Source organism: Mauremys reevesii, linkage group 4, assembly GCF_016161935.1.
Source record: "Mauremys reevesii isolate NIE-2019 linkage group 4, ASM1616193v1, whole genome shotgun sequence".
In the NCBI taxonomy this organism is placed as follows: Eukaryota; Metazoa; Chordata; order Testudines; family Geoemydidae; genus Mauremys; species Mauremys reevesii.
This window is the reverse complement of record NC_052626.1, coordinates 30943906-30971518: the sequence shown is the minus strand read 5'-3', so window position 1 is coordinate 30971518 and position 27613 is coordinate 30943906. Positions and strand designations below refer to the sequence as shown.

The 27613-nt window shown below is 41.1% G+C and overlaps 1 protein-coding gene across 8 annotated transcripts in view; it reads right to left on the bottom strand.

Annotated features, from left to right (window-relative positions):
* RPS6KA5 (ribosomal protein S6 kinase A5) overlaps positions 1 to 27613 on the bottom strand; it is a 165387-nt gene that overhangs the window by 24890 nt on the left and 112884 nt on the right. For all 8 annotated transcript variants that reach the window (XM_039535739.1, XM_039535738.1, XM_039535741.1 and 5 more), the window contains 5 exons: positions 20870 to 21031; positions 17100 to 17225; positions 16134 to 16267; positions 7654 to 7747; positions 3651 to 3821 (listed from right to left, as the gene is read on the bottom strand). In XM_039535739.1, the coding sequence (XP_039391673.1) occupies positions 3651 to 3821; positions 7654 to 7747; positions 16134 to 16267; positions 17100 to 17225; positions 20870 to 21031 (687 nt within the window). The remainder of the gene's footprint in view (positions 1 to 3650; positions 3822 to 7653; positions 7748 to 16133; positions 16268 to 17099; positions 17226 to 20869; positions 21032 to 27613) is intronic.

The following is a 27613-nucleotide window of genomic DNA, read 5'->3' as shown; positions in this document are numbered from 1 at the left end:
GCAGAGACCTAATTCTGCCCAGATACCCCAGTGTGCCGTGTGCAAATCCTGCCAGCGTGGGGGCAACAGCTCGAAGCCTGGAGGGAGGGGGAACCAGGGACCAATCAGATACTGACACGAGGGAGTGAGACCTTTCTATAAAACTAGGTTTTCCCCCAAAATGTGTGTGGAGCATCCGCGTGTTAGCTGAAGGACCTGATCAACCTTTCGGCCAGGATCTCCTCCCGGTAAAGCGCGCTCGTGTCGTATCGTTTGGATTCGTTGTCGTTTGGACCCAATCCCTGTCAGCTCATCATGCTTCTGGTGTCTGTTCTGCTGGTCAGCTGCACCTGGAGTGCGGTATTTGTTTTCTAATTTCTGGCAGTTTGCTTATCTAGCCTCTTATTTTTCCCCTCCCTAACTCGGTACCAAGTATCTAGTCAGAATATCAGGATTGTATTAATGAGCTCAGAATTACACAATTGCTTAGCTAGTTTGTATAATTGTTCTGTTTGTTAGTAAATTGTTAATTGCAAACTGTTTTATGTGTGTGAATCACTGCTCTGTCTTTGTCCAGAGTGCATGAATCTGGGAGCTGTCTCCACCTGGAGATTAGCAGACCAAGGGGTTCCCGTCCCTGCGGTCTGAATGAGTGGAATCTGCCCAGCTGCAGCCGCACCACACTCTGGGTTACCCTTAGTGTGAAAGCAAGGGTGGCTGAGGCAGTGGCCCGTGGGTCTCTGTTCTGTGTTGCACCGGGTACCGCCCTGACAAACCCGATTCCTATCTTGTAAGATTGGTGTGTCTGCCTATTTGGTGTGGTGTGGTGAGCAGTATAAAGTGTATTATTACTGTGTTTTGGGGTGTGTTTGTACTTTTGATACCATCCCAGCCAAAGTTGCCTACTCCCCCAGCCCAAGTTGTAATTATCACCCAAATAAACGCAGCCACTTGACTTTTCACTGTTATTCTGGTCCTGCCTGTTTTTCCTCACTGAATACCAAGCTTTAACGAACCGCAATCAGTTTTGGTCAACTTCATTAAGGATTTCGAGATTAACATGAAATCTATTCTAGCATGTAAATGATGAGGATGTGAATAAAATGTATAATCTCATTCCCCTAAATGCATTGCTCTCCAGCAAACTGAGAGACTGACGTTTTGGCACAGAGAAGAAAATGCTGCACTTGCTTCCCTACACACTTCATCTTCTTTATCTGATCTGATCTGTCGAATAAGGAATCGGTGTGCAACTGAAGTCTCCTCCAAGTATAATTTCCCTTCCCCAAAGTGTTGCAGTATTTTAAAGTCTTTTTTTTCCCCTGTGATTGGAAACATATCCTCAGCCCACTGTTACTAATAATCTAATAACTGTACCTGTCAATAAGATAAACCACCCCTCCATATCCTTAACTTGATCTTCAATCTAAAAAATTACATGTTTAGCAAATATTATGGCCATTCCTCTTTTCTTTGGCTGAAACAAAAAATTTCACTGAAACCAAACCGTCTTTCATGCCCAGAATATGCCACTCCTGAAAATGAGTTTCTTGAAGTAAAATAATCTGAGAATGAGGTTTTTAAAAAATTCAGCCAGGGCTTTTTCCCCCTCTTAACAACATTATTTAGCCCCTTAAAATTCAAAGGTGTTATTTTAAAAGGAACAGCCATTGAGAATAACTATTTAGCTTATTGAAAAACTTGAAACTGATTATTTAGCTGTTTGATAGCATGAACCCTTGAGTGGCCAATGTCTCTTGTTGCAAATTATGTTGTATTCAGAACTGTGCGCCTGAATTTGGCATGATTTCTGTTTGTAAATTTCCATAGCTATGTCTTGTATTAATTCTCCCTCCCATCCCTGATTCCGTCCCCTCTCCTGCATTATTCCCCTTATTTTAAAAATAAAATACCAAAATAGCATATAATTCAGCCCCCAAACAACTGTGCTTTCTTGAACCCTAAACACATGTACTTTCACCATGAACTGTTTCTCTTGTAATCCAAAGGAGTTACATTCTCCACATATGAGACCTTAGGGATAGATTGCCATCTGATTATTTGAGTCACATGGGGAGGATTTACACAGAACCTCCTCAACAACCCCTTTCTATTTTCTCCAATCTCCCCATCCCTGGGACACTCATCTTATTGTCCTATATGTGCTCTACACTCTAAAATACAGAGTTATAATTATCCCAATTAAAACAAACTTCATACTATTTTCTTTATAACATTAACATAGTTACTGTTAAACTGTTCATTCTTGATGACTCTCATGAAGTTCTTTCAGGGTAATCTTTTGGTAACTATTCATGTATCTGAGTCCTCTTGTACAGCTTCATTTTTTGCCATTGACAGAACATTCTCTAGAGTCTTTTTCTTTTCCTACCCTAATGTTCTTGGATTTGACCATCTGTCAAGATATTTCCAGCATTTTATACTTAGTTTCCACCTCCAGAGTATCCTCTTGCCTTTCTGAGATTTTGATTTCTATCCGAAGTTTTACATACCGGATTGTATTTCTTCCTTCAGCATTTTCAGACAGTCTCTTAATTCTGATGTTGTTCCTTCGCACTCTATTTTCTATATCATCCAATTTAAGCTGCTTCTCTCTGTGTTCCAGCAGTGTCATGCAGCTCTGCAGCAATGGCTGTCTGTCTCTCACTAGCTTCCTTTAGGCCAATCTCCGGTACAGACAGTGACTCAACCTTTCAAATCAGTTACTTCCTTCTTTACTGCTAGAATCAGTCATCAGATCATTTCTCATGGCCTTGGAGATCAACTCCCAAATGTCTGCCTTGGAGACTGATTTTCTTCAGCCTTCACATTTCTGTCAGGGGCCTCTCCACACTGTATTTTTAATTTTTAATTATTTTTTTTGAGACTCCATCGTCTGCAACGCAGTGCTCTGTTTTTTGGTGGAGTTTAGTAGCTTTAGTGGGTTGATGGAGGCAGATTACTTTCTTATCCCCTCAGAGCTCTGGCTTCAGGCAGCCATTTTAGTTCTGACTACTGCTGATCCCCACAACCCTCTTTTTTTTTTAAACTAACAGACCCACTACCTTCTCACCTACCTTATTTCTCAGGTGAAAACTGTATTAAACTAGAGTGAGATTGAGAGTAAAAACTGTACAAGAACACTGTAATTCCATCAAAAACAACAACTTCAAACCCAGGAATTCACAGTGAAGTAAAAGGAGGCATGAAAATGCACAGTAAAGGCACTGAAACAACCTTAATGCCACTTTGTAGCTATGCTATGCAATAATCATACATTTATGATAAGAACAGAATAGAATGTTAGTCCCTGAGTAGACAAAATTGAATTTTGATAACAGATTTTTTTTCCTCATCATATTACTACATAGTGGGGTAAGATTGAATTTTTTATTTTATAAACAAAGTTTATAAATCAGTTATTTATCTGAGTTGAGTATTTTATTGTTTTTACTACTGATTGCATAGCATAATGGAATAAAATAAAATTAGACAGTAAATGTGTGAAACTTTCATTTCCTAATAACAAAAAAAGGTATGAAAACCACACGAACTACAGTATTTTTCCATTAAAGTAACCATGCACTTTAACGTAGGGATACACTGCTTTGTTAAAGAACGTGTAAGTAAGGTATTAGAACAATAATATACACAATCATACCACACTATACCTCAGGTTTCAGATCTCTATGGACGACTCCTACATCATGCATGTGGCTCACAGCTGAAACAAGTTTGCGCATGATATAACTGGCTTCTGTCTCACTGAAGTGTTTCTTTTTCTGAATGCGTTCAAGCAATTCTCCTCCCTTCAGTAGTTCCATTACTAGAAATGTGTGAAGCTAGAAAACAAAAAAACAGTTTAATCTGAGACCTTAGAAAAATTAGATTATATACCAACACTTTGTGGATTTTAAATATTAATAATTAAGTCTTAACTTTTTACTGTTTATTATTAAAAATACTATACAACTGTATTTAGGGGGAAAAAAACAAACCCTGTATCATTTAAGACAGAAAATGGTGGGAAAATATAGCCTTTTAAACTGCAAAGCATAACATCACTTTTTTCTCATCAGTTCTTTTGTCTGGTTCTTTGTTCTGCATCACAACACATTTACCTTCCACCAGCTACATGCTATACTGCAGTAGGATCTCTCTTTCCGGAGGTCAGGATGAGTAAAGCTTCTGTTTATAATGCTGTTTTAGGAGTACAAAAATATGAAGAACCAAATTCTACTCTTAGAGATGTCTGGTGCTCACGGCTACCACTGACATCTATGGGATTCACTTACATACATTAGTGGGTAGGATCTAGCTCAAAGAGTGGTGAACATTGCCGACTTCCACATAAGGGTACATTTTTATCATTATTCAGGAAGAATTAATCACAGACATCAAGGTAATAGCAGAAAAAGTTGCTAATTCCTTGCACAGCCTCCTGAAAGTTTACTTCCAAGTCTTTAATTATCCTCAACTGCTTCATATCCCATCTCCCACATAGAAGGATACATGCTGCTTCTGTACCATTACTAGAACCACAATATATATTTAATATTCCCAACAGTAAACTTTGTTACTAAAAGTGAAGGTTGTGCCAGTGTATTTACTTTAAGACAAATTTTTTTTTATATCAAGGAAGTCACCACTTAAGGCAAACATTGACATAAAGACCAATCTTAATTTACATGCCTTGTCACCAACGCACCCAAGACTCCACAACTTCACAACAAACTCCTTTTTATGGAATTATGCTCAAATGCACAAACTTTATTACAACTTCAACAAGATTAACCCCTTAAAACTCATTTTGAGAAGTCTTTTTTTTATACTGTTACAAAGTCTGAATTTGGAGTAAATGTCGTATGTTCGTTTGTGATTGGGAGAAACGACAGTTTTTTTGGTGGGAATTACCTTGTTTTTTAAAAACCTGTTAACTGTTAGCAGCAGATTAGTGGGGTACTGGGGAAGAGGTAGCATTAAAGGGTTTTGAGGAGGGGGCCATTTTGAAGGCAGATGATCATAATGGGAGAAGGGAAGGACAGCATGGTTGGTGAGTAGAGGAAGAGTACAAAGAGACTGAAGAGGGCTGATGGGGGGAGGCAAGGACAGGGAGGCATAAAGAATACTGGATGGAGAGACATAAGATTTGTGGGAGACAGCTGGAAATATGAGACTGGTGGGGCTGTGCGATGAGTTATAGAAAATCAACAAGACAGCAGTCAGATTTGGGGATCTAGGAAAAACAGAAAGGCTATGGAGATGTAAAAGCGGGAGCAGTGGGAAAAGTATATTCAGGGAAGTAATGTAGGGCATGAGGTTGTTGTGGGTAGCAGAAGGGCAGAAGACTCACAGACAGGAGGCCAGCAGGGTGTTTTGGATCAGGGCTTCCCTATGCTAAGGGAATCCTGCCCAGAGACTGTAGAAATAAAGGGTAGGTGGTGTTTCCACAGTTGGGAAGTCTCTGTCCTCTTTACATAGGAATTCCCCAGCACAGGGAAATCCCACTCATTGTGGAGACTGTTATATAGGCTTTGCTTCTATAAAAGGGGGAGAACTATAGCCCACACTTTCTTCACTTTGTCAGATGGGCTGTGACCTCACCAGCCCTTCCTCACAAAGATTTTGGTACCTTGGAATTGAGAACTCAGTAGTTCCCTTAAGTAAGATGGGGCTGGTTAGCCAGCCAGCCTTGAAAAACAATGGGGTATGAGTATCTGAGATGGCCATTGTCACTGTGTCAACTGCTCTTGATTCAGTCTGTCTAGCGATCCTAGGTTTGTCTTAACTGGTCCTCTTCATCTACAATTAGACCAGTCCATGAATTCTTAACTTAAATTGAGTCTATCAGCCCTTAAACTCCAAGGCTTGCAGTCTCCTTTTGTCTCTTTGTTAGTTTCTCAGAAGCAGCATGGCATGGGCTGTTGCCCTCTGCTATCCCAAGCCTTTTTGCCTCCCTTTCCCTCTTTGTTCTCCCTCTTTCATAGCTGGTCTTATTTACTGCATTGGTCACAACTGTGGCTGCATGTGTCCAAGACTGGCAATTCTGGTAGCTACGCAGGGGTGTGATCAGCCTGATAGCCTTTAAGCAGGGAAGACTCTCCTCTCCCTTCTGCTGGATGCTCAATTTGGGATTTGTAAACCCCATTACACAGTCCTATCTCCCAACAAAAATTTCTAAGGATATAATCTGGGGCAGGTGAGACAAGTATGAAAAGATGTGAGGGGAACAGAGATATCAGCTTTTGTCTATCCCCTAACCATGGTGGAGGGCAGCATTAGGAGGAACAGAATTGTGAAGATGGGTGGGCATTTTTTTGGAACAGAGACTATCTCTCATTAGTTAAGCTAAGAGTACGGCTTGTCAGGTTTCTTTTTCTGCAATTCTCTCCCCCATCCTTGAACACAGCGGAAGGGGCAGGGAAAGAGGATAAAAAATATTCTCTCAATGGTAAATGTCCCAGGATTTGCCAAAAAAGAGTCATAGCCTGACTAATATTGGCAAGTCCAGTCGGAGTAGGATTCCCAATGGAGAACCTGATTAAATTTGCAGTACCAGCTAGTAAAAAATAAGGAAAAATGTTCAGAAAAAAAAATGGTAATTTTTTTTTTAATTTCAAAATTTGGAAAAAATTGACCAGCTCTAGTCTGCGGAAGCCTCAAGTGGTGACTATATACATGTTGCAGAAGGATGAAAAGCAGGATGAGTGGCTGGTTGAAGGTAGGCTAATCAGATTCACAGTAATCTAAGAGTATATTTACTGTTATATCTTGTTTATTAAGTATTGATTGTGCTCAAAAGAAGAAAATAAAGATAGCACCTTGCCACAAAGAGCTAATTTAAACAGATTCTTCTGCTTAAGGACTCAAAAAAGTACATTGATAATACATTCTGAACATGTTTTAGTACATAAAATATAAATAGTGAAAATGTAAATCTCCTCCATCCTTAAAGATTGTGGGTTAAGATTCTTCAGTTTGCTAGGCGCATTTTTGTGCTGCATATGACTACCAGCTGTTCCCTTAGACACTTTCATAAGGGCATAGGAAACATTTTGGGAGGGAGCTGGGGGCACGTCAGGGGTTGAGAGGAGCTTGGCTTCATTACACCTGATCTTCTGCTGGGGAGCTTACACCAACAGAGGAAGACAGAGTAGGCCCCCAGCTGCTCTGGTTTCCCTGAGGCCACCACTGTCCATTACATTTGAGCTATGCTCGGATACAGCAGATAACTGAGGTTTCTATAACTAAATAAAACTCAAGCACATTCTAGTCTTTTTTTTTTTTAAAGGAACTGCTTTTAAATCTGGTAATTTATTAAATTATTTGGGTTGCCTCATTTGAAAACAAAATTATGAAATAATCTTTGGTACTTATGTAGCACCATTAATTCAAGGATTTCCAAGCGTGTTACAAATATCATTTAAATGTCACAATACCTCTGAAGGAAGGTAAGTATACCTGAGTTCCAACAAATACATTTTTGTTGTATATAAATAAAAATGTAATCTTCTTTGGTTTTAATGCTTTTGCTATAATTTTCCTAGGTAGACAAGACTCAATTAGTTGGAAAAAGCTGCCTATACAGAGTGTCAGTAAGCTTTATCACAAGAGTTAATGCTATGCACAACAAAATGTGTTTGGAAAATGCTTATTATAGTTTCTTCAAAATACCTGATCATGATAAACTTCATGCAACTTCACTACATTGGGGTGTCCTTCACAGAGTTTCAAAGCTGTTATTTCCCTCTGGGTGTTGGCTTCCATTCTGGAAAATTACCAAGTTTAACAAAGCAAATTTCAAGTCAAAATTGTTACATCTATTTTTTTAAATTCTTCCTAATCCAGATTTTGGAATATTAGAACAGTTGCCCTTTTGATATACACAATTAGAAGTCAGCACCTTCAAACAAGCAAATTGAACCAACCAAACAAGCAAGTCCTGCAGAGTGGGGGTAAATAAATAAAACAAAACACATTTATGATTCAGTCATGTCTTGGCATGTTAAGAATAAAAACTGTGTTATTTTACAAACACCATAAGCAATTCAGACTTGCCCATTAGGCTTGAAACATTGGCACTACCTGTTCCACCCTCATGCCAGAGAAGTACTTCCAAAGCTGTATGGAAACATTAAATCCATTTTGGATAAAATAATATTGCTTTAAATAATAGCACTATACTCAACTATAAGTGATAGCAGGTCCGTCCAAAGTGGGAGAGTTCATGCAGCACATACCGCCATGTGCATTAGGTAAGGGTACCAGTTCTGTCTGGCCCATGTCAGGGCTATCAGTATGACCTTGGCTTTGTCAATATGTATCTTGTGTATTACCTGCAAGGGCAGTGGTATTGGGGGGAATGCATAAAGAGTGATTTGTCCCAGGTGATTAGGAAGGCATCCCCCAGTAATTGGGGTCCCATTCCTGCTCTCGAGAAAAAGATTGGGCATTTGTAATTTTGCGAATACATTGATGAGAGGGAAGCCCCATCATTGAAATATGGCTAGTACAACTTTGCTGTTCATTTACCATTCCTGGTCCTGGAAAAACTATCTGCTCAGTGTGTCCACTGTCATGTTCTAGCACCCAGGAAGGTAGGAGACTGAGACGTTTATATTGTCATTTATGCACTAGTTCCACAGCCTCATGGTCTCGATGCATAGTGAGAGAGAGTGGGCTCCTCCTTGTCAATTTATATAGAACATGCAGGCAATGTTGTCGGTCATCACGCATACTGTTTCGTAATTTATCAGTGGGAGAAAGTGAAGATAGGCATTGTACACAGTGTGTAATTCTATAGGTTGATGTGTAGTTGGCTCTTGGTAGATGACTACCTCCCTTGGATCATATGCTAGTTCAGGTGGGTGCCCCAACCTATCAAGGCATTTGTTGTGATTATTACTGATGGTGGATCCTGGTGAAAGGGCATCTCCGTGCATACATTCTCCAGTCTTGTCCACCACTGTAGAGATGCCAGTACTTTTGATGGCAGTGTTAGCCTTCTGTTCAGGTTGTTTTTGCTTGATATGTACACTGAACTCAGCCAACCTTGTAGGCAGCACATGTATAGTCTTGCATGTCTTACCACAAAGGTCATGGCCACCATGTGACCTAATAGTTGTAAGCAGGTTCATGCTGATATTTGTGGGCTAGTCGTGACTACCTAGATAAGATTGGTCAGAGTTATGAATCTGTCCATCGGTAATGATGCCCTGGCCTCTATAGTCGAGGCGAGCCCTGATGGAGTCCAATTGCTGTATAGGAACTAGGGTTGGTTTTTGTTTATTTGTAACCCTACCTTCCAGAAGAGAGTGATAGTCCTCTGAATGTTGTCTATTGCTTCTAACCAGGTAGGCCCTGTTAGTAAACAGTTTAGATATGGGAAAACCACTATCCCTTGTTTGAGGAAGTGTGCCACTACTACCACGAGGGAAAGTCCGAAACGTAGGACTCTGTATTGGTAGTGGATGTTGACTTTGTGGTTCATATTCTTGTTGTTGCTGACGTTGGAATGAGATGTCTGTTTCGTTGGTATTGCTGGTAATGTCTCCATTTTGTGGCAGGTGTATATATCAAGAGTATAGAGAGTCATTCAGAACTCTTTCATCAAGTGGAGGATCTTGTTTGTTTTGGTAGAAAAAAGGCTTTTCTCTGTCAAATGGGAGATACTCCACTTTCACTTGGAGATCTTTTGGAATCCCCGAAGATTGCAGCCATGATGCTCTGTGCATTACTATGGCTGTCACTGCTATTCTCACTGCGGCGACTGCTATGTCCAGGGATGCTTGTAGTGCTGTTCTGGCAACCAGCTGTCCCTCAGTTAGTATGGCTTTGAATTTTGCAAGCCTCTCCTCTGGGAGATCATTAATAAATTCATTCAGCTTGCCATAATTATCGTGGTCATACTTGGCTAGGAGCACACTATAATTTGCCACTCGGAATTGTACTGTCACCGAGGAATAGACCCTCTGACTGAAGAGGTCGAATCTCTTGTATTCCTTGTCCTGTGGAGTGGACCTGTACTGTGGTTGTTTGCCGCAACGATTTGCGGCCTCTGCTACTAAGGAGTTGGGTGGTGGGCAGGAAAAAAGGAAGTCCATACCCTTGGCAGGCATGTAGTACTTCCTGTCCACCCTCTTGCATGCTAGTGGGACAGTAGCTGGTGTTTGCCGGACTGTCTCCGCTAGTTACATGATGGTGTCATTTATGACAACGCTATTTTAGAAGTCAACTATGTCTGTAGAATTTGGAGGAGTTTGTGATGGGTGTCCCGCACTCTGGGATCTCCTGACTCTGAGCTACCCTTCTGAACAGTTTTTGGAAGTGTTTGAAATCATCTGCTGTGGTGGGAGGTAGGGGCATTAATGCTTCCTCTGGTGATGAACAAGAGTTATGCACAGGTGATGTTATGTCCTGCTTGGTGCCCTCTTCCCTCTCATCCCCTGTTTCCTCCTGGGCTTCCAAGATCTCCATTATGGAGGATGGTGATCTGATTTCACCTCTGGGTGGAGTTGAGGGTCTGTTGTAACGAGTCCTGTACGCTGCCCATGGATCCCAAGATGACCATTGCTTGGAGAAGAGCACAGGTGGGCACATCCATGATTATCTGTACCATGATTGCATGCAAGAGGCCTTTGATTTCATGGGTCCCCAAGGTGGTCTGTATTCTGTAGGTGAAGAATGGTGTGAAGAGAAGACACCCTCTCTTTCTGGTGGTCATCATCTTTGCTTGTGAATAGTGGGATGGTAGGTGATACTGCTTGGTCTGATGCTGTATGCTCAGGGGAGCCATCAGTGCCAAAGAGCGGGGACTGCGGAATTGAAAAGACCATGATGTCTTTTTGTTGCAGGAATATCTGCGGTGGTGTTGGTTTCGGTGCCATAAGTACCCATGTCGCTATTTTAGGCGGTACCATGGACCGTGCTGATGACTTGTAGCTCGACTTACTTGGTGTGGACAGTGCTGTCTTTGCGCTGTCCGTTGGTACCGATGGGGTTGTTGGAGCTGGTGGTGGAGGCATAGCCACTAGTGAGGGTCTTGGCACCATGTCTCTCACCTGTGTGGTCAGTGCCATAGGGGAGGAGGCAGTCTTAGATCTGTGCCTCGACTCCTTGTCCTTCTGATGGGGCTCAGCAGAGGTCCTGGTGCAGATGGTGTCAGAGGTTCCCCGTGCCTCAAGGTGCTTATCCAGGGGTTGACAGGCACTGAGGACAGCGACCTGGCAACAGACAGTTTCTGTTTATTCAGCTCTCTTTGCAGAGAGGTCATGGCTCTTTTCCTCGATCTTTTAGAGGACTGAGTGTTGTCCTTGGTTGAAGTGGATGTGCCCACAGAGTCCCCTGTGGAAGGAGTCTGTTATCCTGGATTGGAGGACGGTTGGAGAAATTTCCCATCAGAATAAGTTTTAGATGGTGGTCTCGATCATGCCTGGCCCTCGCTTTCAAATTGCTGCAGTGAGTGCACTTCTGGGGAACATGCAAATCACTGAGGCAGTCAACACAGAGAGAATGGCTGTCTGAGATGGGCATAGCTTCGTGGCAAGACCCACATCTCTTAAAGCCTGGGAACCAGGCATTTTGAATCAGGTTAAGTGTTCCCCACTCTGAGGAAAATAAAAAGAAAAAAAATTGAACTGATTAAAACAAACTAAACTAAACTAACTATACTAGGAAAAAGCTAAAACTATTTCTAATTATATTTCTCTAGGTTTGAGAGAGATGTTGGCATATCGCCATGGAGTTCTATCTCATGCCAAGGACAATTGAGAAGGAACTGAGGGGGTTGGACCCTGTGCATACTAGATGAGGTACCAACAGCACCGCGAGACAACTACTGCACACATGCATCCCAGATGGACATTGCTACTGAAAATCTCTGATCAACAGTGGTTGATCACACTGACATGGTTGAACACACTGACATCTGAAATGGAGCACCCATTCTTGAAGAAGAATCATCAGGTAACAATTTTTTTCAGTCTATACCGACATCTCCCTGAATCCAAGACATGTGGGACACAGCTAGAAGCATGAAAAAAAAAATTTGTAGGGATTCTTTCCTCAAAATTAATGTTAATCTATCTTGGGGCAACTGCTTGAAGAACATTCCCGCCAAAGGTTGCTTCTGCAGAGGGAAGGTCAGGTCTGTACCGATTTATAAAGGAGTTGATGGATCACCAGTTGCATCCTTTTTGACCTTGAACATGTCCCCTATATATTGCAGTTCTCAAGTTGTGCTCAAAATGAAAGGGTGTCACTTATGGACAGGATTTTGAGATATGAATTGTGGAGGAAAGACCCTATTATCATGTGGGTTTCCTGTAACCAAAAGGGACAAACTGAACCACTTTGGATGGTCTTTTCATTTTACTTTTCATTTGCTGTTGAAAGTGATTCCAGGCTCTTAAGAAGAATCCCTTACGTTGTCTTATATTGTCTTGTCATTAGAGGAATCTCTAAGCATGAGACGAGAAGACTTAGGAGTCACAGTAAAGATGGATCAATGACATGCAGCTTCATAACACCTCAGAGATCAGTGTCTGGATTTTGTTGAACCTTTCCAGCAATACGAAGACTCTGGCTCTCTTTGCACCTATCTTAGACTCTTAGGTAGACAATAGTGTGATAGGGAATTGGGAAGCTTGCAAGAAGTAACCCAGATAACCCCCTCTGTGCTTCATACCTGGATGTATAATACATTTAAAGAACAACTGGTTGGAGGTGAGCCAGTTGTTGACATACTGGCTATTTGGGCTAGAAGCAGGGATTGAACCACTTTCCTGATCTGGGCTTTCATCTAGTGTTTCAGGTCCAGATTTTAGCCAGGAATTGGAGTCACTTTTCTGGTACATTTGCTATGGGTAGGAGCGAAAAGAGCATCTGCCTTTGTATCAGCACTTGTAGTCCTTCTCAGACTTAACCGGAGTGGAGAGTAAATGCCTGGGCTGATGTGTGTGCAACTACCACCTTACCAATCTTCTCCCTGAATAAAAATCCTTCAGAATTGTGTGGCATAGATGATTTACTTATCTACTGTAGGGTTTAAACCAGAGTTCGCACCTGACCTCTGAGTTTTCTGCCACAACTTTTGCTGCCTGCTTTATGTAGAGTATGGATCTGTCCATCATGAATGCAGTAACTAGAGATATTTTCTTTAGTGCTGAATCGAATTCATCATGATTCTGAGGCTCAAGGCTTTTTAAGCCTTTGCAATAACAAAGTACATGACTGTCTGTGATTTTAGCTCTAACAAAAAGTCAGTGAAGCGATAAGAGCCACCTTCTAAGGGTGGTCTCTATCTTCTTGTGAGTGGCATTGTTTGGGAAGAAATCACCCTCAGCAGGAATGACCATGTCCACTGCCAGGAATGCCACTTCTACATCAATCTCAGGGAGCATAAAAAGAAAAAAAAATAGATTCTAAGAGCCTGGGCTTATCTAATGAGACTTTTCCCTTTGTTAGGTGTTTTCCATTCCATCTTAATGATTTCTTCTGAGGAGGTTGGAGGGGAATAGCAAATTCTGTTTTAGTTCTGACTGGGAGATATTTGCTACTGGCTTTAACCTGCTCATCCTTTCCCTTTAGCTACCACTTTCTTCCCCTTAGTTGCATACATGCCTGGGGGGAAAAACCTTTCGATTCTCTGGTTTTACAGTTTATTATGAACCAAAGGCAAAACTTCTCCTTTTTAGGGAGAGGTGCTAGTGCAGGAGCGGGCAAACTTTTTGGCCTGAGGGCCACATCGGGGTATGGAAATTGTATGGCAGGGCCTGAATGCTCATGAAATTCGGGGTAAGCATGCAGAAGGGGGGTGAGGGCTCTGGGGTGGGACCAGAAATGAGGAGTTCAGGGTGCAGGAGGGGGCTCCGGGCTGGGGCAGAGAGTTGGGGTGTGTGGGGATGAGAGCTCCAGCTGGGGCTGCGGGCTCTGGGGTGGGACTGGGATGAAGGGTTTGGGGTGCAGCAGGATGGGACAGAGGGCTGGGGTACGGGGGTGTATGAGGGCTCTGGCTGGGGGTGCTGGCTCTGGGGTGGGGCCGTGGATGAGGGGTTTGGGGTACCAGAAGTGGCGCCGGGCTGGGATTGAGGGGTTCAGAGGGTGGGAGGGGGATCAGGGCTGGGTCAAGGGATTGGGGCACAGGGGCGGGAGTGGGGAAATCAGGGGTGCAGGCTCCAGGCAGTGCTTACCTCAAGCAGCTCCCAGAAGCATGTCCCCCTCTCTGGCTCCTATGCAGAGGCACAGCTAGGCAGTTCTGCATGCTGCCCTGTCTGCAGGCACCGCCCCCGCAGCTCCCACTGACTGGGAACTGTGGCCAATGGGAGCTGAGGGGGCGGCGCCTGCGGACGGGGCAGCATGCAGAGCCACCTGGCCATGCCTCCACATACTACATAGGAGCCGGAGGGGGGTCATCCCAGGAGCCACGCAGAGCAGGAGGAGTCCCTGACCCCGCTCCCCGGCGGGAGCTGAGAGATGGATTAAAAGGTCTGACTTTTTGGGAGGGGTGGGGGATAAAGTGGGGATGATGGTGCACTTCATCATCTGAAATGTAACTAGAAGAAGCATAGGGAGAACATCCCTAAGGGAACCTAGATCTTCATTTTAGGAAGAAAATCTGAAAAGATGCCAAAGTCTTTACTATGTGACTCAATTATTCACATGTGGACCTAATATAGGACCCTGGAGCTTTTCCCTTTATAGGAGACTGAATCAAGGAGTTTAGAGTTTTAGACTTACCCTTGAAGAATAATGAGCCTGTGAGGGGAATGCAGTTCGCTGAATCCCAAGAGCTGAAAAGGACTGACCCATATTTCAGGGGAGTCTCGACTGAGGGAGTGGTTGGGAGTTGTGGCGTGCACAAGCGGTGATGGGAGAAACAGAAGTCTCAATAAGCTCTCCAGTTTCTGAGCTCCATAAAAAGCTGGCAGAAATCTTTGCAGGTGGAACAACTCTTACCTTCAGCTTGCTCCAGCCTGCACTGGCATACTTGGGGGGCGGGGGGTAGGGGGAGAAATAACAAGAAGGAACTTATTATGTGATCCTATCTAGGGACAAAGCCCCTGAAAATTTGGTCCTGTAAGGGAAAGGAAAGAGTAGAGAAAAAGATGTTGCTCACTATCACCAGAGTCAACTTTAAAAGCTAGTAAATTAATGGATAAGGAGCACTGAACTCATGCTCTGTTTGCACCAACCAATACGGAGAATCTGGCATAAAGGCATAAGGGGTGTAGTCAAATCCCAGAGCCTCAAGGACAAGTTTGAACTGCCTCCAATATTTGCAGAAAGAGGTACAGCCAAATATCCTAGACTGGGGGGAGTCATGATCCCAAAGTGATCATCATCTATCTATTTGGTTACTAAATATTCACACTTCCCCAACCCTCTCCTTCCTTGCCAGCAGTCTACAAACTGATAAGCACAATTGTTTCAGTGACCGCTGAGGAAAGGAAGGTAACAACACATTGAAAAAAAATTAGAATTCTATTCATTCTAATTCATCTGCCACTGGTATTCTGGAATCAGAGGAGCACAGAAAGTAGGACAGCTGCCCCCACAGTAGTGTTTTCCTTGTCCTGGGCCCCACAGTGAGTCAGGAAAGGGAAACACATCATCCCTCATTGGCCCAGTTGAGCTTCTCACAGAAAGTTAATATAGCCTGAGATTCTATTAACTTTGTGCTTGTCTCTGAATCCATGCTGGGGATCCCCAGATCAGCTACTGGCTTTATGCTGCCTGGAAGCTGGCTGGGGTGCAGGGGAAGCTACCATAGACTGCCATTCAGATGGCCCTGACCTTCTAAAGATCCCAAGTGGATCCAGAGACTCTGTGAGAGGACTCAACAAACTATTCTGCTGGGAGAGGAATGTAATGGGGGCACAAAACAACTGGGAACAAATCTGCACAAGAAAAGTATTATGGCGGTTTCTTTCCTCTTTATCCCATTCTGCAAGAGGCACAATTAGCCTCAAACTGCAAAATCTTCCAGTTAAAAAAATTCATATTACCGTATGATGACTTTTGAATTCTCAAAAGAAAACTGATGTTTTAAACCAACATTTTTTTTTCACATGCAAAATTCAGTGAAAATTATTCAAGTTCATTGGTGATACTGAGCAAAAAAAAAAAGTTTTTATTGTCTTAGTAAATATTTATACCTTTTGCTAATTATTTTTACTGCATATTCTTGGCTAGTTTTCTTGTGTAAACACTTTCGACAGATGGAAAAACTTCCTTCTCCCAGTGGTTTCTCTTTCAGATCCAGTTCATAGTGGTGATAAAATGGAGAGTCCTGTCATAAAACTGACTGTATTTAGTTCTGTGGAATACTTTTGGTAGTCAAAGACACATAATAAATTTTGGTGATAATTATTCATCTGCATTTAAAGATCCAAAAATACATTTTTAAAAGAGATCTCATTTTGGTAAACAACATAGTATAAATTGAGTCTGAGAATAATAATGTGCAATTATATACATAAACTTCTCTAATGGTGCAGAGAGTACACACATATTTAAGATACTTTAAACAAAAATTCTGAAATAAATTTACTATCAGAATAGCTTTAGCTACAAAAATATTCAGACAGTGCCAGGGATGATTTACAGATATTGATCCACTAACTGTGTGGTTATTTGGAGATACCACAATGATGGTTATCATACAGAATCTATTTCTAGCTGTATCTATCTATGAAAATATAGGCGAATGTATCATAGAAAGAGAGATGTGAGTTAATAACCTCAGCAGCTTTGAAAACATATACTTACCTAGGGAGAGTACCATTTTGACAGTTGAGTAAAAGCATTGTTAATATTTTCATTGCTCTTCTGCTGGTAAGGTGGTGCCTCTGTTGTGATTTTTAACAACAGTTTTTCAAGGCTGGACTCAAGTTATTTCTTAACTATATGGTATGTAAATTGAATGCTCTAACTGGCAGAAGATCCATTAGCAGACAAAGAGCAGCTAACTGCATAATGACTGTAAATTACTTCTTAACAATTAATTAGTACTTCAGCCTCTGGGCTCAGAATTTATTTAGCCTAGAATAAGATTATTACCTCATAAATCATAAGCATCTTCAAATTATCACGGGTTATGTTTATTTGGAGATTATCATTACCTTCGTCATAGCACTTCTGGCAATAGTTGTAACTCCAGGTCTTTCAACTCCCATATGAAATTGAACAGGATCTACTGTGGCTGCATTGCGTTTAAACAAGATAGAAGGAGCAACAAAAGAATATCCCTACAGAACAAAGACAGAAGATAAATATAAAGCCTATCATAATGCAGACAGTAAAAAGTAATCAACTGAAAAATGGGTAAATGCAACTTCATTTTAAATCAATAGAAAAATGCCTTCCCGAAAGAGGTTATACAATCTTCTTTCTTTAAAAAATAAAAATAAGAGATTGTGTACAAAAAATGCTCAGAAAATCTGACTCACAGATTCAGTTCTTTTTCACTGGTGACAAAGGTTCATACTTCAAACTGGCTAGCTTCTCAAAACACCTATAGTTAAGGTATCAAATAAATTTACATTATGATGGGGCATATGTCTAAAAATTGCTTTAAATGGCCAAACAAAAATGGTGTGCTGAATTGTTAGTGTAATTATCTTCAGATAATATGTTTTATATATATATACACATATATATATATATATATATACACACATACATACATACATACATATACACACACACACACACGAAATTCAAAAACATATTTAAAATTTAAGGTAACTATCTTGAATGTGATTTGTAGCACACAGAAATATTATTATGTTGATGTATTTTTGGTAGATGTATACCCAAATAAGTTGGATTTCTCTAAGTGACTAAGCAAATAAAATCACTTAAAATAAAACAGTATGGATACTTCATAAACAGGAAAGGTTAATTCCCTGTAAATAATAATATATCCAAGACTACAGGTGTAATAGTGACCTAACTATTTATGATTTTTAAAAGTCTAATTTCCCCACAGTATATATTTAAAGTGCTTGTTTGATCAATATTTTTTCTTAAGTAATTTTATTTTGTGTATTTGGAAAATAAGTGACAGTAATCTTTTAGAAAACAGATATTTAAGTCTACAAAAATTGAAAGTTATTTAATACCACACAAACCATTCAAATATCACAACCTATTTTTTTTTCAATTTCCCAGTGGACTACATGTTGAAAATGGCATTCATTTATGTTCCTAATAGACACATACTTTAAAGAACACAACTTAAAGTAAATTCAAAGATATAAATGAAATATGCGACCAAAAAGAATTTACAGGGTATCTGATAAAATTTTCAAATGCATCTAAATCTTATTGAATTTTTAAAAACATGTTTTAGGTCATCCTGAAAATTATTCCCATCCTGAAATATTATACGGGCCCAAATCATTACATATAGAAAGAATTCCAACTGCAAGAAGCACAATAAGAAATTTTTGAATGTATTTTTCACCTGTCTGGACAGCATATTGGTGGATTGCCATTTCTGTGGAAACATCTATAGGCCCAGGGCCAGAGGGACAAAAATCTGCAAGATTATACCTTGACCTTCTCCTCACTGCATCCACAGAGGCATATGGCCTGAGGTAGAGGTACAGTGTCTTGAAGATAGCTGACACTCCCCTTCTCCTTAGTCTCTTCCCCTCCCTCAAGGAAATGGGAGATCCACACGAAAGGCAAAAGCAATTATCATTAAGACTAATTTGTACTAGGGCTATCAAGAAATTAAAAAAATTGATTGTGATTATTCGCACTGTTAAAAAGATTAATTGTACGATTAATCATACTTAAACAATAATCAAATACCGTTTAATTTTTTTTGATGTTTTCTACATTTTCAAATATATTGATTTCAATTTCAACACAGAATACAAAGTGTACAGTGTTCACTTTATATTTATTTTTTATTACAAGTGTTTGCACTATATCTAAGACAAAAGAAATAGTATTTTTCAATTCACCTAATACAAGTACTGTAGTGCAATCTCTATCATGAAAGTTGAACATACAAATATAGAATTATATACAAAAAACTGCATTCAAAAATAGAACAATGTAAAATTTTAGAGCTTGCAAGTCCACTCAGTCCTACTTCTTGTTCAGCCAATCGCTCAGACAAACAAGTTTGTTTACATTTACAGGAGATAATGCTGCACGCTTCTTGTTTACAATGTCACCTGAAAGTGAGAATAGGCGTTCTCATGGCACTATTGTAGCTGGCGTTGTAAGATATTTACATGCCAGATGCGCTGAAGATTCACATGTCCCTTCATGCTTCAACCACTATTCCAGAGGACACGCATCCATGCTTATGATGGGATCTGCCAGAAAACCATCCAAAGCAGTACGAACCGATGCATGTTCATTTTAATCATGAATCAGTTGCCAGCAGCAGAAGATTGATTTTCTTTTTTGGTGGTTCAGGTTCTATAGTTTTTGCATCGGTGTGTTGCTCTTTTAAGACTTCTGAAAGTATGCTCTACACCTTGTCCCTCTCAGATTTGGAAGGCACTTCAGATTCTTAAATCTTGGGTTGAGTGCTGAAGCTATCTTTACAAATCTCACATTGGTACCTTCTTTGCATTTTGTCAAATCTGCAGTGAAAGTGTTCTTAAAATGAACAACAACATGTACTGGGTCATCATCCAAGACTGCCATAACATGAAATATATGGCAGAATATGGGTAAACCAGAGCAGGGGACGTACAATTCTCCCCAAGGAGTTGAGTCAGAAATTTAATTAACTCATTCTTTTTTTTAAATGAGCGTCATCAGTACAGAAGCATGTCCTCTGGAATGGTGGCTGAAGCATGAAGGGGCATACGAATGGTTAGCATATCTGGCACATAAATACCTTGCCATGCTGGCTACAAAAATGCCATGCAAATATCTGTTCTCACTTTCTGATGACATTGTAAATAAGAAGAGGACAGCATTATCTCCTGTAAATGTAAACAAATTTGTTTGCCGTAGAGATTGGCTGAAAAAGAAGTAGGGCTGAATAGACTTGTAGGCTCTGAAGTTTACATTGTTTTGTTTTTGAGTGCAGTTATGTAACAAAAAACATTCCGTTTGTAAGTTGCACTTTCAGGACAAAGAGATTGCACTACAGTACTTTTCTGAGATGAATTGAAAAATACTATTTCTTCTGTTTATCATTTTTACAGTGCAAATATTTGTAATCAAAATATATACTTTGATTTCAGTTACAACACAGAATACAAGATATATATGAAAATGCAGAAAAACATCCAAAATATTTAATAAATTTCAATTGGTATTCTCGATTAAACCTGTGATTATTCGTGATTCATTTTTTTAGCTAATCACGTGACTTAACTGCGATTAATTGACAGCCCTAATTTGTACATATGAATAATCAGACAAAACCAGCATTCCTGTTATCAAATAGATTAATTTGCTTCTGTATTTGGTTAAAAGAATCTGGTAGCAAAGATATTTCCTTATATAATAGACCTGATCCTGTCCCACTGAAATCAACAAGAGATTTGACATTCACTTCCTAGGGGTAGAATTGGGCCCAAAAATAATACTAATAAAATCTAACACAGTGGTTAAGTGAGAAACATGTATTATATAATAATAAGTATACAAGAATGTAACACTGGCTGTTTATTAAACTATCAATTTTACTAATAAGTCACAATTTCTATCCTCAAGAAAGATTTCTATAAAAGGTGTAACATAGCATAATTTATATGTTAAAACTACATTAATGATCCAATTCTGACCATTGATTCTGTATTCAACTCCCAATAACTTCAATGGCAATCACAAACACACATGGCAAGGACAAAATCTGGCCATACATGCGGGAAATGTATATTTTAAGAGAGTTGTAATAGTCTATAATTACCTGAAATATTCTCTCTGAAGTCTGTGGTGTGGCTGCAGGAGAGTATGTGGGATCCATTTCTGTAAACTCCTCTGCAAAGTTACTAACATCCAACTCATCCCGGATTACTGGTTTAAACGGAGCTGGTATTTTTTTGGCAGCTAAATCGTCCCAGTTTATTTTCTAAACCAGAAATAACAAATGAACTTTGAATCAAAATGTAAATTTAACAAGACAGACATATTAAAAGGAGAGATTAATATTTCCAAATTGAAACAGCCCCTGTTCACTGCCTATAGAAGTCAGGAAGAACTGTTGAGGCTACATCCCCTTATATATTCCTCAAGTTGGAGGCAGAAGAATAAGCAGCATTTGTGCGTAGTCATATGGACACTGCTCTCAAAAAAAAAAAAAAAGTCTGATTGTGTGCTGAGAATGAATACTTCACTTAGAGCAGGGATCTGTCCACACAATGTTTGAAAAAAGTAAACATCCATCAGTTATAAAAATAATTCCCGCACCATTGTTTTGAACAAATCTATAGCCTAATGCAAAAAATGGCAAATTGAAATATGGCAAGGAAATAATGCACAATGAGAAAAGGCACCTGAGTCTTCCAGTGAAAATGGTTCTGATTTCACTCAGTTATGACACACTGAAAGGGAAATTTCTTACCCTGATAATTTTCTGTTCGCAGCTTCTCTCTGAATTCATCACTAATGCCCCACCCTCCACCCCCCACACCTGTGGAATTTGGAGATGGTCCAATGTTGTTGCTAGAAGGCCCAAAATTAAGCTCTACCCTACAGCTCAGGCCACCAGAACGCTTCTTCCGCAGCTGCAGAAACAGTCCAGAAACCCATTATTAGCACTAAGACAACATGATATAATGTATTAAATTGGCCTCAATACAATATATGTCTAAGTCTCCCTTTAGAGAAAATTTCAATTTATACTCTGGTCATTTACCAGACTACCAGGATGGGTTGAATTCAGAAATAAGCTGCTAACAGAAAAAAAATTATTAAGGAAGAAATTTCTCATTCTATTGCACAGCTTTTCTCCTCATCCATTACTTCTAGGTAGTGAGCAGTAAATTCCAGAAGTGTGGGGGGTGGGGCTCAGGAGGGAAGATATACTATAATAATTAAACAACAGGCAAGAATGGACATGCCTCCAGATAAAGCAAGAACTTCATAAACTAAGGAGTTATGTGGGAACCAACTCAGTAGCACCTTCCTATTAAAAGACATCTCTGAAGAGAAATTAAAATTTACTTTGCAAATCTTCTTCAGCCTTCCTCTAGGGGCTTCTGTGAATAGTTTTCCAAATGCCTAATACACCAATTAGTGCATGGATTTTATATCTTGCCTGCAGCAACCTTGAGGATGTAAGGCCTTGGCATTTTGGACAGAATGAAATGGACAGGATACAATTGACATATGTACGCCATATCCTTGAAATATATCTTTAGGGCTGTAGGAATACCCATTTATGCCACAACCTTCCAAGGGTTAGAACAAAATGATGGGAGAACTATTTCCCCAGAATTGTGAAAAGATGAACTTACTTTAAACAGAAAGGTATCTGAAGTTATAAGAATAATCTTTTTCCTAATGACAAAAGCAGTGGGGTTCTTGTACATATATGGGAACTAATTTCAAAACTTGCTTTTCAGAGGTAATGGCAACAAGAAAGACCAGCCTCAGGCTTCTTTAATTTGTCATTGTGATTAAACTGGGCACCAGATACTCAAAGAGAGAATCTGATGTGCCTGTCTACAAAATACCACTATGGCTGGTAACCACACATTTAAGATGCTTGATTGTTGGACTCCAACCAAACCTCCTGGAGAAACACTAGCGTAACTGAGATCACCAGAACGTTGTGTTTATTATTTGTACTACAATAGCATCTAGAAATCAAAGCCACGTTGTGCTGAGCACTGCCCCAAAGAGTCTGCCATTTCCCCTTGCACCAGAAATGTAAATTTGACGAGATTAATGATGAAATATCCTGGTTGAGTTATGTGTGGATACCAAACAATCAGAAGTTAATGGACAATTCATGGTGAACTACACTTGTCTTCCAACGCTCATTCTGTTAACTGTGACCAGTATGAATGGAGTCACTGCTACAAAAAAAGTCTTGTGTTTTCTGCATGAAAATATGAAGTCTTTGGTTATCTGGAAAGTTTAAAGTGCTTTCTGGGTTAGTGGAGCACTAGGAAGACCACCACAACTCTCCCTTTTCCTCTTTTCTGTGTCCTTTATGTGAATTGTCTTCAAAGATAGAAAAAATGTCCTGGGCCAAAAATAATCTATTGGCACAGACCTCTGGTTATTCCCTGGTTTTGGAAGGTATACAAACATTTTAATCATAAGCCAACCTCTAATGAGGTGGGATGCTTCCTCTGCAAGTACCATAATTGACCACTATGTGGTATCTTGCATCTTCAACTGATTCAGCTATCAGTCACTGGATACTGGACTCAACAGACCACTGGTTCTATCCTATATTGCCATGTTTGTTGTTTTTTTAAGACACACCGATAGAGATGTTGTAATGAATTTAAAGGATGTGTATTATGAGATTTTAGAAATCTGTCTTCCAAGTATACTTGCTTCCATAGTGAGTATGCAAGGGTCTACAATGAAATTAGGGTTGGCTTTCAGCATGTTGTTTGTACTTACCTGCCCACAAAGGATAATTTGGATCTGAAAATGATACCTAATTTGCACTGCATCAAGTGCATCGTTCTATGTCCCCAGAAGGAATTACAGTAGGTGCATTTTGAGAAATCCACTCAGGGGCTGAAGTTGATGTATGGCACTAGCAATCCTAGCCTTTGGATGAGCCTTCAGGAAATGACTGATGCAACAAAGTTTTGGTTTTTTGCAAATCTGTATCTTTTTGTTAAAATTACAGCAAGAACCAGCTGTTTTCACCTCTGGCGGTATGTCTATACTGCCATTAAAAACCCAAGGCTGGTCCAAGATAGCTGACTTGGGCTTGCATGTTGTTTATGCATGAGTATAGTGTGTAACGTGAGACCTGTGCCTTGCTGTGACTACCACCAGACACTTAAGACTCTGCATAGAGAGAGGATCAGAAGGAAGACTCTTGCACAGGAATTGTGAGGTTCTAGACACAAAGGTTCTTTTTATCTGGCATGCTGAGGATTTTTTTGGTTTAGAGGAAAATTAATCTGGCTTCCCTTTGAAGCTTCTGCTCCAGATTTCCCCCCTCTGTCAGGGAAGAGTCCCTTCTTGGATACCCTTGGTGTTGGTAGCAACCTATGAATGGCTATGATAGCTTTGACTGTAAGGGTTGAGGACTCTCTATAATCTCAGCGACTAATCTCTCTAATGTTTCCCCAAAAAGCTCCTTACGTCTAAGTCCAGTTGTACAAGGTATTCATTTAGGATGTGTGATGGCCATTCATGGGCATAACATCACTTCCTTGTAACCAACAAGTTAGAATTCCTTCTTTGTCACAAATCACATCAAGGGTTTGACCAAGACAGAACCTGGGTCCCAGCAAGGTTCACACTCCTAGACAATGAGTTACTTGTTTTTCAAAAAACAGAATTTCCTCACTAAATATATTAAAGACCTTTGGTCTGAATGGCTATAGTCAGGCTTAGAAATTGCTGTGCAGTGAATCATCACTCTTATGGTCTAGGGCCTTTTGGAAGGAATTTCCCTTCTGAAGTTGTGACTCTGTCTTTCACTGGGGGAACTTCTGCTGTACCACCTTTAGGCTCCCCATATTTACAAAATTTGTTTTTATATACAAATTTTGTTTTAATGTTTGGTTTAATCAGATGTGCTCTTTTGAATCTCATGATGCCCTCAAAAGAGGCATCAGTAGGAAACCATATATCTAATAATGCTTGAAATGGAAGATAGTTCACTAATATTAATTAGTTCCTTGCAAGCCACTGACTGACATTCTGTCCAGAAAAAGTCCTGTGTTTTGTTTGGGCTTTTTTCCCTGATGTTGCATGTATAGTACTTTTTCCCTTGGGTGTGTACAGGGGGAGGTAGTCTATTATTCATCCTGGCATGGGGCCCACACAACTTCGGAGGGATACTGGTGTACATAGCTCGATTGTAGAAGTGGCTCACTAGATTGCCCCCAAAAGCCTCAAATGCTGCCTGTCTGCTCCAGCAGGCTGGTTAGCACCCAAATAAACACTGTAGGAGCAACCTACCACCACTCAGGGCTTTGCTTGGTAAATCAGGATCATTTTGAACATGGAAAGGGATTTCTCACTTACCCCTCTGCAATCCCACAATGGTCCAGTATCATAGTGAGTGGAATCCTCATTTTCTGGTCACAGAATGGCTGAAGTGCTCTTAGGGTTTTAATGTGGCCCCTGGCTGTAGAGCGGGGCTGGAGGGACACAGAGACCCTTGTCAACTTTTTACACTATGAACTCCTTTCCCTGGTAGAGCAAGGATTTGTGGCTGATGTTCAGAAGGCCCAATTCCCATTCTGCTGTTGCCTGAAACCTGAGCTCCTTTCCCTGGCAGGGTGAGGGTTTCCATACTCATTAGGCTGCAGCCTGAGGCAGAGCTGCACAGAAGGATACAGGCTTTTTCTGGAGGCCCACACATGCTGGGATGGGGAAGGGCCATGTGCATGATACAGAGCACTATGAATAGGGCCCTACCAAAGTCACGCGCCATTTTTGTCAATTTAAAAATAATAAATTTCATGATTTCAGGTATTTAAATCTGAAATTTCACAATGCTGTAAGTGTAGGGGTCCTGACTCAAAAATGAGTTTGGGGGGAGGGGAGAAGTTGCAAGGTTATTGTAGGGGGCATTGTGTACTGCTACCCTTACTTTTTCACTGCTGCTGGCATGGTATTGCCACCCTTACTTCTGCACTGCTCCTGGCTGGGAGTTGCCTTCAGAGCTGGGTGTTTGGCCAACAGCTGCCGCTCTCCACACACCCAGCTCTGAAGACAGCGCAGAAGGGTGGCAATACCCCCACTGCAACTCCCTTTTGGGTCAGGATTCCCAATCTGAGAAATGCTGGTCTCCCTCTGAAAACTGTATAGTGTAGGGTAAAGGCAAAAGACCAGATTTCGCAGGAGGGGGGAGGCCAGGTGTCACAGTCCATGATGCATTTTTCATGGCCGTGAATTTGGTAGGGCCCTAACTATGAATCAAAGAAGATTAGGGTTGGAAGAGACCTCAGGTCATCATCTAGTCCAACCCCTTACTCAAAGCAGGACCAACCAAATCATCCCAGCCACGGCTTTGTCAAGCCAGGCCTTAAAAACCTCCAAGGATGGAGATTCTACCACCTCCCTAGATAGCCCATTCCAGTGCTTCACCACACTCCTAGTGAAATAGTTTTTCCTAATATCCAACCCAGACCTCCTCCCAACTTGAGACCATTGCTTCTTGTTCTGTCATCTGCCACCACTGAGAACACCCTAGATCCATCCTCTTTGGAACCCCCCTTCAGGTAGCAGAAGGCTGCTATTAAATCTCCCCCTCACTCTTCTCTTCAGCAGACTGAATAATCCCACTTCCCTCAGCCTCTCCTAAGTCATGTGCTCTAGCTCCCTAATAATTTTCGTTGCCCTCCACTGGACTCTCTCAAATTTGTCTACATCCTTTCTGTACTGGGGGGACCAAAACTGGACGCAATACTCCAGATGTGGCCTAATAGGCCACGTGTACACTACCCGCCAGATCAGCGGTAGTAATCGATCTATCGGGGATCGATTTATGTCTCATCTGGATGAGATAAATCAATCCCTGAATCAACACCCGTACTCCACCTCGGCAGAAAGAGTAAGAGGACTTGACGGGGAAGCTGCGGCGGTCGATTTGCCCCCCTGAGGACAGCCAGGTAAGTCAAACTTGTCATCCATGAACTTGCTGAGGATGCAAGCCATCCCATCATCCGGATCATTAATGAAGATGTTGAACAAAACTGGCCCCAGGACTGACTCCTGGGGCACTCTGCTTGATACCAGCTGCCAAATATGAGAGCCCCCGTGTGGGAGAAAAGCTACAGCAAACACTCCCTTGGGGGGGGAGAAGGCACAGGACAAGAAGTTTAACCCCTGATTTTCACCACACTTGTTCCTTAACAATAGTAATCACTACTTTTTAAAGGACACGCTTGCTTTTGCCTTTTTAGGATTCAGAGTCTCTGGGGCTTGCAAGACTCAACCCCCCCACCTCCACACACACACCCCCACCCCAACGTATCATGAGAATTTCCTGATTCATAGTGGAAGGAATGGGAGCTGTGTAGAAGCCATGTTTCTTTCCCCAGGAAGCTAGAGACCCACTTCAGTATCTTGTGACAGTGGTGAGGAGGCAGCACGGGGAGGCCTATGGATCCTTTCAGGGGTTTTCCCTTGCCAGTCCAGGTCTGTTGCAGGACTTATCCCCCCAGATCTGGCTGGATAGTTTCCTTCTCATCCTTAGACTCTCTCCACAAAAGCTCAGGAATTCCAATTGAGCTCTTCTGCATTGGAGTCCTGGTTCCTTGGGGGAGGGTGGGGACCAGACATACTGGTCTTTTTCTGAGCCCCAGCTGGGTAGGAACAGATAAGGCATAATTCACTCTCTGTAGAGCCTGTAAATGCTGCCTCACTTAGGGAGCACTGCTTATATTTAAGCTAGGTGTTTGCAGGAGAGCTCTACTATGCCTGAGTGGGGGAAGAGGAGTCCAGCAGGGAGCTACTGCAGCTGCAGATCGAGATGGTTGAAACCACCATGTTGCTATTT